Genomic DNA, 13,229 nt, shown 5'->3' on the forward strand with positions numbered 1-13,229 from the left:
CTTTGTTCTTTGACAGTGAGGGCAAAATAGCCGCAGTTGCTCCGCAAGCAGATTTCAGTGGAGCTTTATTTTTCTGCCAGCTGTGTGCTTTTCGAAAGCTTCAAGGAAAAAGCTGCCTATAAATTTATATAGGCGGCTGTCACGCGCCTATCTCAATTGAGCTTTCATATAATCGCATATCGAGCGATTATCCTGCAAGGCACAATAGCCCTACATTCAACAAAACATCGCACAAAGTGGATCAGCGTGGGACGTTTGCTAACAAACAAACTTTTCAGCGAGGGAGTGCAAAGTTGATACAAAAATGGAAATTAAATGCATTTTCATTATTTGATGCAAATTTGTTATACGTTCCTAGAGTGATCTGCCCCTAGGTCCAACCCTTAAAACTCCAAAGCGATTTTTAATATTATAAGAAAATATAAACACGTCCTTGTTTGATACTATTGGTCTTCTTTGACAAAGAGAATAGGGAAAGAGACGAATAGTGTGAAGCCAAAAATACCTTATTGAGCAGACCAATCGTGCAATGTAAATAAACATTACTCATGCCTGAGTTGGAGGAGATAAGTATTGTACTTCTATCAAAAAAGAAATTTGAATTTTCGTCAGAATTTAGTTCAATCGTGATTGTAAGGTGCATTCTAGAGTATATGTATGAGTAAAAATAAGCTTTAGAATTATTTCATCTCTTTGTTTCGAAATGCACATCGTTTGATAAACAAATCCATCGATCGACATACGGTTTGTTTTCAAAATATAATAGGAGTCATTTAAAGTGCTGCCTGTAGAAGCGGTTGCCAAAATTCTAGTGTTGAAATCATCATAAAGGGAGTGTTGCCGTTTTGACTCATTTTCACTCTTCGTCTCTTTCACTATTCTCTTTGTTCTTTGACAGTGAGGGCAAAATCGGCTCTTAGTCACACGGGTTAGCACTACGGGCAGATCACTCTAAGAATGTATAACAAATTTGCATCAAATTGAAAAAAATGCATTTAATTTTCACTGCGAACACTACATTGCAGACGACCAACACGGTTTTATGCCTAAACGAACGACAACGACCAACTTGCTCTCGTTCACATCATGTGTACTCGATGGATTTGCTGACGGGTTGCAAACCGATGCTATTTACATGGATCTATCTGCGGCCTTCGACAATATCAACCATGATATCGCAATAGCGAAACTGGACAAACTCGGTATTCATGGACAACTTCTGAGCTGGTTTCGCCCCTACCTCGATGGAAGGCAACTTCAAATCAGCATTAAGGACTGTCTATCTCTAGGGGCAGATCACTTGTGATGCATTTTTAAAAATCAGCGAAATTAAATGCATTTATTTCCATCAAAATAGAAATTCATAATGTATTTTGCGTTGTGTGCAATGTTTTTGTGTTGCGTGCAATGTTGTTTGCGTTGCGTGTAAGACGTCAAAACCCTGCAGGAAAACTAGCCCTACATTTAACAAAACGTCGAACAAAGTGGATCAGCGTAGGACGTTTGTTAAACAAACTTTTTTGCGAGGCAGTGCAACGCTGATGCAAAAATGGAAATTAAATGCATTTTTTTCAATTTGATGCAAATTTGTTATACATTCTTAGAGTGATCTGCCCCTAAGTCTATCTGCACCATTCTTCGCTACATCCGGCATCCCACAAGGAAGCCATCTCGGTCCAGAAATATTCCTCCTCTACTTTAATGACATCAATATCATATTACAAGGACTACGTCTTTCATTCGCTGACGACCTGAAATTTTTTCGACAAATACGGGTTAAAAAAGATGCCGAATCTCTTCAGAGTGAACTGGAGAGCTTTAGTACGTAGTGTGATCTAAACAAAATGGTTTTAAACAGTTAATACACTTTGACACTCGATGCATCCGGAGGGACTGCTCTCGAGCCCTGCTTGTCTCGGACTTACTGTCAGCCAGAGTGGATTGCCCCACAATCCTCGGACGTCTTGATCTTCAAGCCCGTGTTGGAGCTCTACGCAATAACTCTCTTCTGCGAGTTCCGTTCAGGAGAACCAACTATGGTCGCCAGAACGCTGTTACCGAACTCCAACGAATTTTCAACAGTGTGGCGATGGCCTTTGATTTCAACCGGACGAGGAATTCGATAAAAGCAAAAATGATGACTGTTTTGAAATGTAATTAATTTAAGTAACACCATTGGGGCCAAGGGGTCTGCTGGTGAAGGTAGTAAACATAAATAAAAACATGAACATAGACTGAAACGCAGAGACATACTAAAGTTTCTTATCCAATTTGGTAAAGAGCTTTAGGCTTACTCGCAGGCGAGTTGAACTACATACTTGTGAGTTTAACTTACCTGCTGTTTTTTTTCCTGTTATTTTTTCCCACCCTTCCAATTCTACTTCCTCCCTCCTCCTTTCCTTCCGCTCAGAAAATGATGAAAAGACACGGCAAGGCGCAAATCCCCGGCCACGGGGAACGTGCCATTTAAGCCAATATATTCTGATTACTGAAGGGAACTCTGTTAACTGATCGGTCGACTTCAAATCCCTAAAAGCACTCCATTTTTTTTGCAACTGTAAAATTTTCTAGTTCTAGTTGTAACGAAATATTTCTGGGTTTTGGTACACTCTGATAAGTTTTCTGGGTTTTGGTTCGTTCTGTTTTTAGTAGTTTATAGGGATTAGTTTTCTGGGAACTCGTCGCTGTTGTGCTACCTTAGAATATTCGGTCGTAATTCATTCGCATTGGGCTTTTGATACTTTAAGCCATATTGAATTTATTTTCTTTTTTCACATCATAAATTCGCATAATACTAGAAATCTTAACATCTAGAACACTTGAAGAATTTGAAAATCATATAGAATGTGCGAATTGTGTGCTTGGAAGTCACTGGTTAATGATGGTAATATTTGCTGTTTGCAGGCCCGGCAGTCATACCTATTTTCACCAGTTGTATAGGGTTGCCACCCCTAGTCAGGCTTTGCCTCAGATTTTTATTGATCTGGAGGTAGGTTTCAAGAGGAAAATATGTTGAAACGAGCCAGAAAATTAATCCAAGCAATTTTGTTTATTTATTCAGGTTTTAACCCCAAGGGCCATACATCTTTTTTGGAAATAATATACAATTCAAAGAAATGATCAATTACAATTTATGAAAAATAATAGAAAAAGTAGTCATATATTATTTCTGCAGACAAGTCTGGGCGCACTGCTTTCCGCTTCTTATATTAATTTTCTTTCTTAGTGGTGAGCAATGATCAGGTTTACCCTCACTCGCTTGATGATCATTCAGTCTGCCTTATCCCTCGATCGTGTTTGCGCCCTTGTCGTCATCGCTCGAGTAGCTTTGTGTTTCGCCGTTAGATATTTGGTGCTTTTTGTGTTAAACGCCAACCCGGGACCCGCAAATCTCAAACTAGCCAAGAAGTTGAAATATTGGATATCCTGTATTAAAGGTGATACAAAAAATCGATTTCATAGTAGATGTTACAAAAAAAAATCTACGCCCAATGGATTATTTGCAAACTTTTTCAAATATTTCTTTTTAAAAATTTAACGAAAACTACAGCCTACAATGTCGATTTACTGACTTTTATTATTATTCATTTATTCAATATGATTAAAACCTGCTTCGTTCTAAGCATCAAGGAGTTTTTTTGTTTTGTTGTATTTTTGCTTATATTTAATATATCTTGATTATTTTTAAATTTAGAGAGAATTTGACTTCAGCTTAACACAATATTCACCATCTCTTTCCTTGTTCGCCTAATATGTCTCTTCTTTAATTACAATCCCTTTCATTACTAAACCATATTATTGATTCCCACTTTATTGCCTAGCAACTAAAATGTTCGCTTGTTTTCAAGGAATAATAATATCGAAACAAAATATACATACATCGCTACTATAACTATTGAGAGCAAAATACACAACTCCTATTAGAAACGATCGCTGGATTCAGAATGATGGGGAACAAATATGAATAACACTCGGAAACTCTGCAAAGCTACTTTACTCCTCACAAGGGGATGCTGCGGGACGTAGGGGAATAGAAACATGACAAAAAGCACAGTAATTATAAATAAATAATTGATTCCATCTGCTGCTATTATAGATATGTTGGGCAAAGTGAATCTTCTAGGAAGGCGAGGGGTATGCGTTGATGAACATAGGGAAGCTTGGGCCAAATGATATCGAAAGTGCAGGTTCTGGTTTTGTTTTCTTTGTTGGTTGATAGTGATAATGATAGCACATTTAGGTTTCGTTATAGTGGCGTTTGATTCCATTAACTAGCTTTAGATTATCCCATTTATTTTTTGCTACTAATTAGGTTCAATTATTTCTTTAGGTATATATCACTATTCCTCTTGTTGTTTTCTTTCGCTTTGTATTCGCTTCCCTTTCCAGTTTCTTTTACGCTAAGCTAGTATCAGCTTATTCGTTAGCAGTTTGCTGACTTGACTTTATTATTAATAACCATATCTTGTCCTCTATGGCCATTAGGAAGGTTCTCCTCACCGGAGTGCCTCTACGTATGTTTATCTTTTTCTTCTTCTCTTTCGCATTTTGATAAAAACCTGGTCTATCGTAAAATGACTAACATTTTCCTATTTTGTTTTCTGTTCTATTTAGAATTTCTACTAGTACAATAATTTAGATGTGTGTAGATTTGCATGTGTGAGTTATTTTTTTCAGTGGTCTTCTTAGTTCTGGTGTATTAATACAATAACCACGTAAGAACGGATACATGTATTTACAATGTCGCTAGTACTCGCGTAAACCCGAGACAGGCAGACAGTATAGTCTGACCTACGCCATACACCATTGCCAAGATGGGCGACATCGGTAGATTCGAGGCTCTATGTACAAAGGCAATGGTTGCACTGCTAACGGTACCTCCGGTAACCGGAGAGACCACACCCATAACCAGAATAAAAATTGAGAAAAATCGACCGAACTTATGTTTGCGCAGCGTTACAAATGCGATCACCGCTGCACCGGTGTGAATGACGATTGATGAGAACAGAGCCCACAGGAACACATGGTACCACATATCCACAAACTTAATTAAAGTACTAGTACCAACACCCCGCAGACCGATCACATTGGCTATCGTGTCCAGTTCCGCGATGGTATCGGAATACATCGCTTCCTCCGAAAAACCCTGATAGGTTCGTTCGTCCTAATCCCTAAGAACTCTATTATTACTAATCTCTGGTTCGCTCCCACCACACTCCTGTGGCGGCGCTGGAACCCAACGAACTGCAGTCTCGTCTGATATAAGGAAATTTATTTAACGATTCCGTGGCGACTGAACAATAGACCCGATCTGCATTCGATTCGCTAGCTGATGCTGATTGTCCGGCGCTAACTCCTCTTCGTTCGAGGGCAACACTAGTGATAGCAGTGATGACAGCGCTAGCAAAGTGGGGCTTGAATTGGTTCTATCGGTTACAATTGACGTCTCCGCAAGCCGCGGCAATGATGACAAGTAGTACTTCCTAGTGGTAGTAGATTTCCGATGGCGAAAGCTACTGGCAGACAGCTGCTGAGATATTCCTATTGATGATGGCGGTGGTCGCAGCAGATAGTGCGAAAAGTACGCACCACTGTGCACCATTGTGTGGTTCTGTAAGGTACGGTTGGAAAAAAAATTGATTAGTTTGGATTAAAAATGGCATTTTGGTTACATCACACTATGCTATATTTCCCCTTAGTGAAGAGCAATTTTGGTAAAAACTTTTTTTTTCTCCATTATGGAGAAAATTGGAAAAATGAGCTTCTTTTCATGCGGGACATCACACTTGACTAGGAGTTTGCTCAGGAACATAAATTGTGTCTCCGTTTTTTGGAGCTAGCGTTAAATCGGCGCTAGCTTAATCCGTTAACTAAGTTAGTGTCGTATTCTGATGAGACGAAGTCAAAACGCAAATTTCATAACGAATTTAGAATCACACTAATTTAAGCTTCATTATTTCGAGACAGTGGAAGCCCAATCCCAAACATTGTCTAATTATCTCCTATATTGTTTCTATATTTAATATAGGGGTGGGGGTGAATATCAAAACTGCATTTTCTGTTTAATCACTATGGTGCCATACTTATCACATTAATAATTCTACATAAACGGCTTAAGAGGAGATTGTTATATAAATGGTCAAAATCAAACAATATTTGTGCATGCTTAAAAAAAAGTTTTCATATTAAAATCTTAAACTTTTTTTATTTGGGAAGTATTTTTGTAATTACCTAAGTTATTTTTTTTTGTTAAAAAATATTCATTCATTTGGAAAAGATTAATGGCAAAGTTGACATGTTTTTGCCTTTCTCATATAAAGAGAAGCTATGCAATCATTTTAAAAATCGACCTTTCAACCGAGGTCTGGATATACCATTCGATTCAGTTCGTCGAGATCGGAAAATGTCTATTTGTATGTATGTGTATGTCATTTAAACTCACACAAATTTCTCAGAAATGGCTGAACCGATTTACACAAAGTTTCAAATGAAAGGTATAACGCACCCATAAGCTGCTATTGAAATTCTAGTTGATCCGACTTCCGGTTCCGGAGTTACGGGTTGAAGAGTGCGGTCACACAGCAAATTCCCATATAAACTTGAACCACCATGATGTCCGAATGATGTAACACATATTAAAATGGGTGCAACATTACTTAAATTTGCGGGTCTAGATCACTAATGATTAGCATCGACTACATTGGCCACATATGACGGCAGTGATGTCCCTATCCTCTGTGCAGTAAAGAGAAATTGAAATTACTCCCCACACTCTGGCAAGCAAAACGAGAGCGCTTCTCTTTCGTTCATATACACCACCGTATTTGATATGTGTAAGCGCATGTTGATGGCAGAGGTAAATTTTCATACACCCAACACTGGAACGATATAGAGTGTGGAGAAGAGCTCTTGAAATTCTCTGTGGCGCGCTCAGATAAATTCGCCACCGCGCGCGCCCCAGAGTCGCTGTGGTGTATTCACTGGCGTGGTTTCACTGGTGTGTATTCACTGGCGTGTGATCTTTGGTTTGTTTTCGTCTTACAAGCAGCATTGCGGGTGAGATTGATTTAATTTGCACAGGTTGTTGCGTTGTGTTGTGTGGATGGTGGTGGCTTATTTCAAGCTTATATGATTTTATACTAAAGATTTCATAGTTGCTTGGTAAAGCTTACGAGTTTATAGAGTATTGTTACACTACCGTGGGAAACCTGAAGTATTCCAGCCTAAGGTCAAACAAGGAAAACGTTTTACGTATCAATGTATCGACTGGTATAAACAAAGTTTTATAATGATCTGTAGTATCAGATTAATCGTATAACAGATGTAAGACGGGATTTGTACATCCACATTAGGCCTATTTTTTGTTCGACTGAATAACTCAATGGTAAGTTAACTTATTTTGATTGCGAATTTGGCGACGCCAAAAAGTAAAGTGATCCATTACAAATAATGTCCTGGTATTACACACGTTTTCGATTATTATCATACGCAGGCATTGTAATTCTCTCTCACTCACGCGAGAAGAGGCTTATCCGATGTCCAACTTTTCCAAGATAAAGTCCATATAAAACAAGATAAATTTCACGAGAATTCACATTGTTACTTTTTTTTCTGTAGCGCGTTATTAAAAATAATGACGTGCCAATTTAGAAGCGCTTCTATTTGACCGGTACAGTGCTTTCAAGGGGTTGCAGTACTGTAGATTTTTTAAAACATTTAATTTTTATTTATTGGTTGAATTTTGTTTACTGGTACTTTAGGATGCTGAAAATGATATTCCAAAAAATGAATCGCGAAAACAATAAATAAATATTCAAATTTTTCGCAACGCCTCTTATGTATACCTCGAGTATACTGAAAACGTTGATCGTGTTTTTCTCGAAATAATTTTATTTTTTGATCTGGCCGGAAATGTAACTCGAACAAATGATTTTTGATCAGCTTAAAATTTTTACAGCATGTTCAAGATTACTTTCTCCAGCGATGTACGTGGGATTTAATTTTTTCATTGCATAATTTTTAATAAGCAATTCTGTGTCGATTTTTAACACATTTTCAGCGTTTTTCGACGAAAAAATGTGCCATTTCGCAAAAAATCAAGACATAAAAAGCTTTGGTTTTTGGCTCTGGATCAAAAATTACGGGACATAGAGTTCTGGCCGTGGACCCCTTCCAAAAAAAACTTCCCGACGGGAAAGTGCTGCACAGCCGCCATCTTGTGGTGAAATTACTCGAATAAATCTTTTTTTGCAATTCATTACTTATGTTATATATCTCATTAACCCTCCGAAAGTCGCGCTTATGGCCCACTGAACGAGCAGCCGCTAAGACGATTTCGCTAGATTTTTAGAGCATCGCGCACTGCCGGAAAGTTAAACAAGATCTCGATTCATCTCATTATTGCGTCAAGATAAATTCCCGAAATATGCCTATTTTTCGTGCTCTATAGTGGTGTAACCCCTCAATAATTAGTTCTGGAATCTTTTGACGGCATTTTTCATCTGTGCCATCATTTAAATAAATTAGTTGGTTTTCTCTCGAATTTCCATGCGATGGAATAATAAGAGAGAGAATTAATATTAAAACCTAACACGAGTACGGGTACGAGTATAGCAAAGAAGCTCAAAATGGCAAATCCACCGTCTTTGCAGAACATACTAAATTGTTCCAAGGAACTTTTATCTGTTTACCGTGATTTTATAATTTGTAAAACTTATAATATTAAGTTTATGTATCAGTGGATGTTTATGACCTCACCGAATAAAAATCTTCTTGTGTAAATCCCTTTTTTTTCGAGAGTTGTCCTACTGGAGCTGTAGAGCTAGGTTCTCGGAAGGGCTCCCCGTCAGAATCACATACTACAATTTGCAGACGAGACAGGCAATGTAACCCAATAAAACACTGCATTAGGCCAATTGTAGCGGGCCGTGATTCTGAATGTGATATTCATTGTACGGTTCAGGTATGTGCGGGCGTAGGGACTCGCGATCGCGTGTATCATCGCGAAGGGCTCGAACATTTGTACGTTAACGTGCTCGATCGCGTGTGCGTTTGTATGTCGCGTGTTCGTTTGCATGTCGCGTGCGCGTTTGTATGTCGCGTGTGCTAACGTGTATGAACTTCGCGTGTATAAATTCTATTTGATAACCGTGTGCCTTTCGTATATTCGCGTGTGTTCTAGAATGATCGCGCGCGGACCGTGAATCTGATACTTAATTTTTGATTTTTGGTGTACGGTTCAGATTCCAGAAGAAAGTGGGTTCTTACATATCATTAGAATTCCCATTCATGTCGCCGTAGAACGCGTGGTCTAGTGGATATGAGCTTTATTTTTTTTTATTGATCCAACTGAATGTATGGACCTAAATTGCTAGAATGAAGGCTAAAGATTTCCGGACGTGACCGATTCATGATCGCGCGCGCTTGCGGGTTCGCGTTTGAGACCGCGTTTGTAACGTCGTAAGTACTAAAACGTTCACACAATTGCCGGAGTGTTATCAAGTTTACGCGATCTCGGGCATAGGTGTGCGTAGATGATCGCAAAGGGCTTAAGCGGTCGTATGTTGACGTGTTTGTCGCGTGTGCTCGCGCGTATGTGACTTCGCGTGTATAAATTCGATTTTGAAACCCTGCGGCCATTCATATATTCGCGGACCGTCATTCCGATCTTTAGCTTTCGGTGCACGGATCACATTCTGACAGGGAGAGAGTTACCCTATATCACTAGAGTTTCCGGTCATGTCGCCATGGAACGTTTTGTCTAGTGGATATGGGAGTTATTTTTCAATTTTATTATTTTTTTTATTAATTAACAAGGACCTAGATTGTTGGTACCGAGGATAGAGACTTCCGAACGATCCCGATTCATGATGGCGCGAGCGCGGGAGTTTGTAGGTTGACGCTTGAGATCGTGTTGCTAAGTTTATGAGTGCTGAGATTTTCACCTTATCACCGGGGTGTAATCACGTTTGCGAGTTCGTGGGCGTAGGTTGCTTGGAAAATCGCGAGGGGCTCTAACGTTTGTGCGCTGACGTGATTTTGTAACGTATGTTCTTGAATGGTCGCGCGAACCGTGAGTCTGATATTAAATTTTCGGTGCGCGGTTAGAATTCTGGCAGAGAGTGGGATCGTTTATATCGATAGGGTTCCCGGTCATGTCGCCATGAGACGTGTTGTCTAATAGGTATGAGCGTATTTTCTTAATTGGTCCAGCTGAAGGCATGGACCTAGACTTCTAGGATCAAGGATAGACTTCCGGACGTGATCGATACGTAACCGCGTGCGCGAGGGCTTTTTTTATAGGTTCATGCTTGAGACCGCGTTTGCGAATGTGTGAGTGTTAAGACGTTCACTATCACCATCTTTGTTGACTCAGCCGAAGGCGGGTGTATAATGGCAGTATAAGACTCGAAAAGAAGAAATAAAAGACAATATATGAGAGACGTAATAGATTAGATAGGTACAAGATACAGCTGAAGTTATGATCATCACATGAGACATACATTAGTACTTCAAACACTACTAATACTTGAATAGCCAATCACCACACATAGCACATCCTTTCTCAATTATCTATTTGTTATTGGTTGATTGTTGGTTATGAGCTGGTAAATAGAGGAAAGGTATAGAACAGAAAAAAGGCTCATATCAGCCCTCCCGGCCTCCTCGACACACCACTATCGAGGTGTATTGTAATCAACATCTTGAAGCGGGCTTCTTATATAAATCAAATCCTCAGTAGTCATAATGTTTGGTGGATTATTAACATGAGAACTAATTAACTTTTAGTAGTAGAACTTGGTGCAAATAAAAACTAAAAAGAGCGAAGGTCCTTATATTTAGATAACTCTATTGAATCTATTGTGGCTTGATGATGTTTACAATACCGTCAATTCCATCAACCTGCGAGAGGGAAAAATCTTCTTGTGTAAATCTTGAACCTATAGTTGATTTCGTGACGTGAGGATGTGCTTTTGTTTTCATTTCGATCCGAAAAAGGAATACGATCTACGTTTATCCCAAATATTAACGTAAACTTCGTATTCTATACATATGTTAATCAATTCACCTGTAAGTATTCATGCATACACTTCGAATCGAGTACACTTCCTTGATTTTTATTCTTAGTCCAATTAGGTGATTCAAATTTTCTGATAAACAGAAATATAGGATTTGATTCATGATGAAATAAGTTTTTATGGATATTTAGTAATATTATATCAGACAATACTAATTATCCTCAATATATTCCATTTTCTTCTCAAAATTTATCAATTTCGAATGCTCTTGTAATGCTAACCAAGTAAGTACGTAATAGTTTAATAGTTCTGCACTTTATTATATTTCGTTCTAATTCTAATATAATTTTTTTTGAAAATCTACACTTGTACTGCATTACAACGATAGCATTAGTTAGACTAATAATATAGTGCAATAAAAGTAGAATGTTGAAAGTTGTTCTACGTGGCTTATGAACTGCCCTTGAATTTTAATTGCAAATATGGGAAATCGTTCAACGTATCTTTGGTATTCGTGCAAAGAACTAGAATATTTGAGTGAAAATTCTGCTAAAAAATCGATGAAAAGTTCTATGGGCTATGTCAATATATTAAACGAAAGCATTTTATCCCAAAAATGATAAAAATGTTAAGATTGTTTATTAACCAATTTATGTATGTGAAACTTCTTGTACCATTACCACTACCATGTATCATTAATGTAGCCATTGCTAATTACGGCTCCTATGGGACATGCAACTATAGATACACTAGCTCAACTATATGTGCAAGGGAGCTCAACATTCAACGCATTTTTACAACTGTTTTTGAGCAAATTTCCAAGCTTGCAATTGGAACTTTTCATTGTTCCTAGCAGTGTTGGGAAAATCATAATCAATAAAAGTTCATTCCAGGTTCATTCGCGAATCAATCTTTCCCAGAACATTTCCAAACAAAAATCTGTGAAACCAAACATCGCATCCGAATGTATCATTCTTGAGACAAATATTCAATGATTTAGCATCGAAGTTCGCACACGAACTTCTGCCTCAGTAAAACTATTGAAAGAATGTTCGCCCAAAGCAACATCGAAAAAGAGACATTCGGAAGCGAAAAACGCTTTTAGTGATGCTTTGCACATCACATTGAAAATATGATTGTATGTGAAACTTTCATACTCGGTCATACAAACAACGGGTTGTATGACCGAGTATGAAATATGAGGGCCACCATACCAGAATTTGCTTTTTTCCATATATATATTTTGACAACATACCATTCAAGCACCATTTTAATTCTTTCCCATTTTAATTCTATCGATTGACGAAAAGTTTTTTTTCACACGGTGGCTTCAGAAGAAAGCTTCGTTGACACTAAAGTAGCCTGACGCTTTATCCCATTGAGCTATCGCCGTAATATTATAGAACGTAGTTTTTTATCATGTTAATCTACAGGTTTTTGGAATCGTTGGAAATCCCTCGGAAATCCCCTGTTCGAAGATCGTGGAAGATGTTTTCATAAGGCGAACTTTTTTCTATATTTTCATTGATATAAAAGTTCGCGAGCGATTTTTTCTTCTTCCGATATTTGCTTGAACCGAATAATGTTCCCAAACATCGGCACTCTTGAAGTTCACTGACGATTTTTTCCGTAGCGATATTTTATATCAGTGAACTTTTTATTAGAAAATCGGCTATGAAAAGATTCTGTTGTGAACATTGATATTTTGATATTTTCCCAACACTGGTTCCTTGTACCTTTTTGATAAAACACCTCATTCAAGAAAGTTATAATGAGGAATAATTTATCACACAAAAATCGCTTGTTTAAACTTGAGGAAACACCTTACTTGTTATTTTAAAATACGAAAATTTCATAGAGATTGACAGAGATTCCGACAGATACTACCAGATACCTAATACTTTGTTTTGCTGTTGATATTACGTGCAATGAATCCGTGCATTATAATTACGGTCTAAAATACTAACTGACGCAAAAATCTAGAATACATAAACATTGTTGCTGATGACCCATTTATAACATCCTTTTATGGAACACAAGATTCATTGTTCATTTAAAATAAGCGTGAACACTAGTGGCCTTTTTTCTTGACCCCGAAACTGAGCCAATTTATTTCGCTCATTGACGCGCAGAATCCCGTTCCTAGCTCCCATGCTCTTGAAACATTCGCTTTCGCCTGCTGTTTAAACGATTTCCACGCAAAATAATAGA

General features: G+C 38.1%; 1 protein-coding gene across 3 annotated transcripts in view; it reads right to left on the reverse strand.

The window, feature by feature from the left end:
• Positions 1-3,559: 3,559 nt before the first annotated feature.
• LOC131688987 (transmembrane protein 170A) overlaps positions 3,560-13,229 on the reverse strand; it is a 31,028-nt gene continuing 21,358 nt past the window's right edge. For all 3 annotated transcript variants that reach the window (XM_058973696.1, XM_058973694.1, XM_058973695.1), the window contains one exon: positions 3,560-5,611. In XM_058973696.1, the coding sequence (XP_058829679.1) occupies positions 4,736-5,128 (393 nt within the window). In that variant the 5' untranslated portion in view covers positions 5,129-5,611 and the 3' untranslated portion in view covers positions 3,560-4,735. The remainder of the gene's footprint in view (positions 5,612-13,229) is intronic.

The sequence above is a fragment of the Topomyia yanbarensis genome, chromosome 3, assembly GCF_030247195.1.
Source record: "Topomyia yanbarensis strain Yona2022 chromosome 3, ASM3024719v1, whole genome shotgun sequence".
Classification (NCBI taxonomy): Eukaryota; Metazoa; Arthropoda; class Insecta; order Diptera; family Culicidae; genus Topomyia; species Topomyia yanbarensis.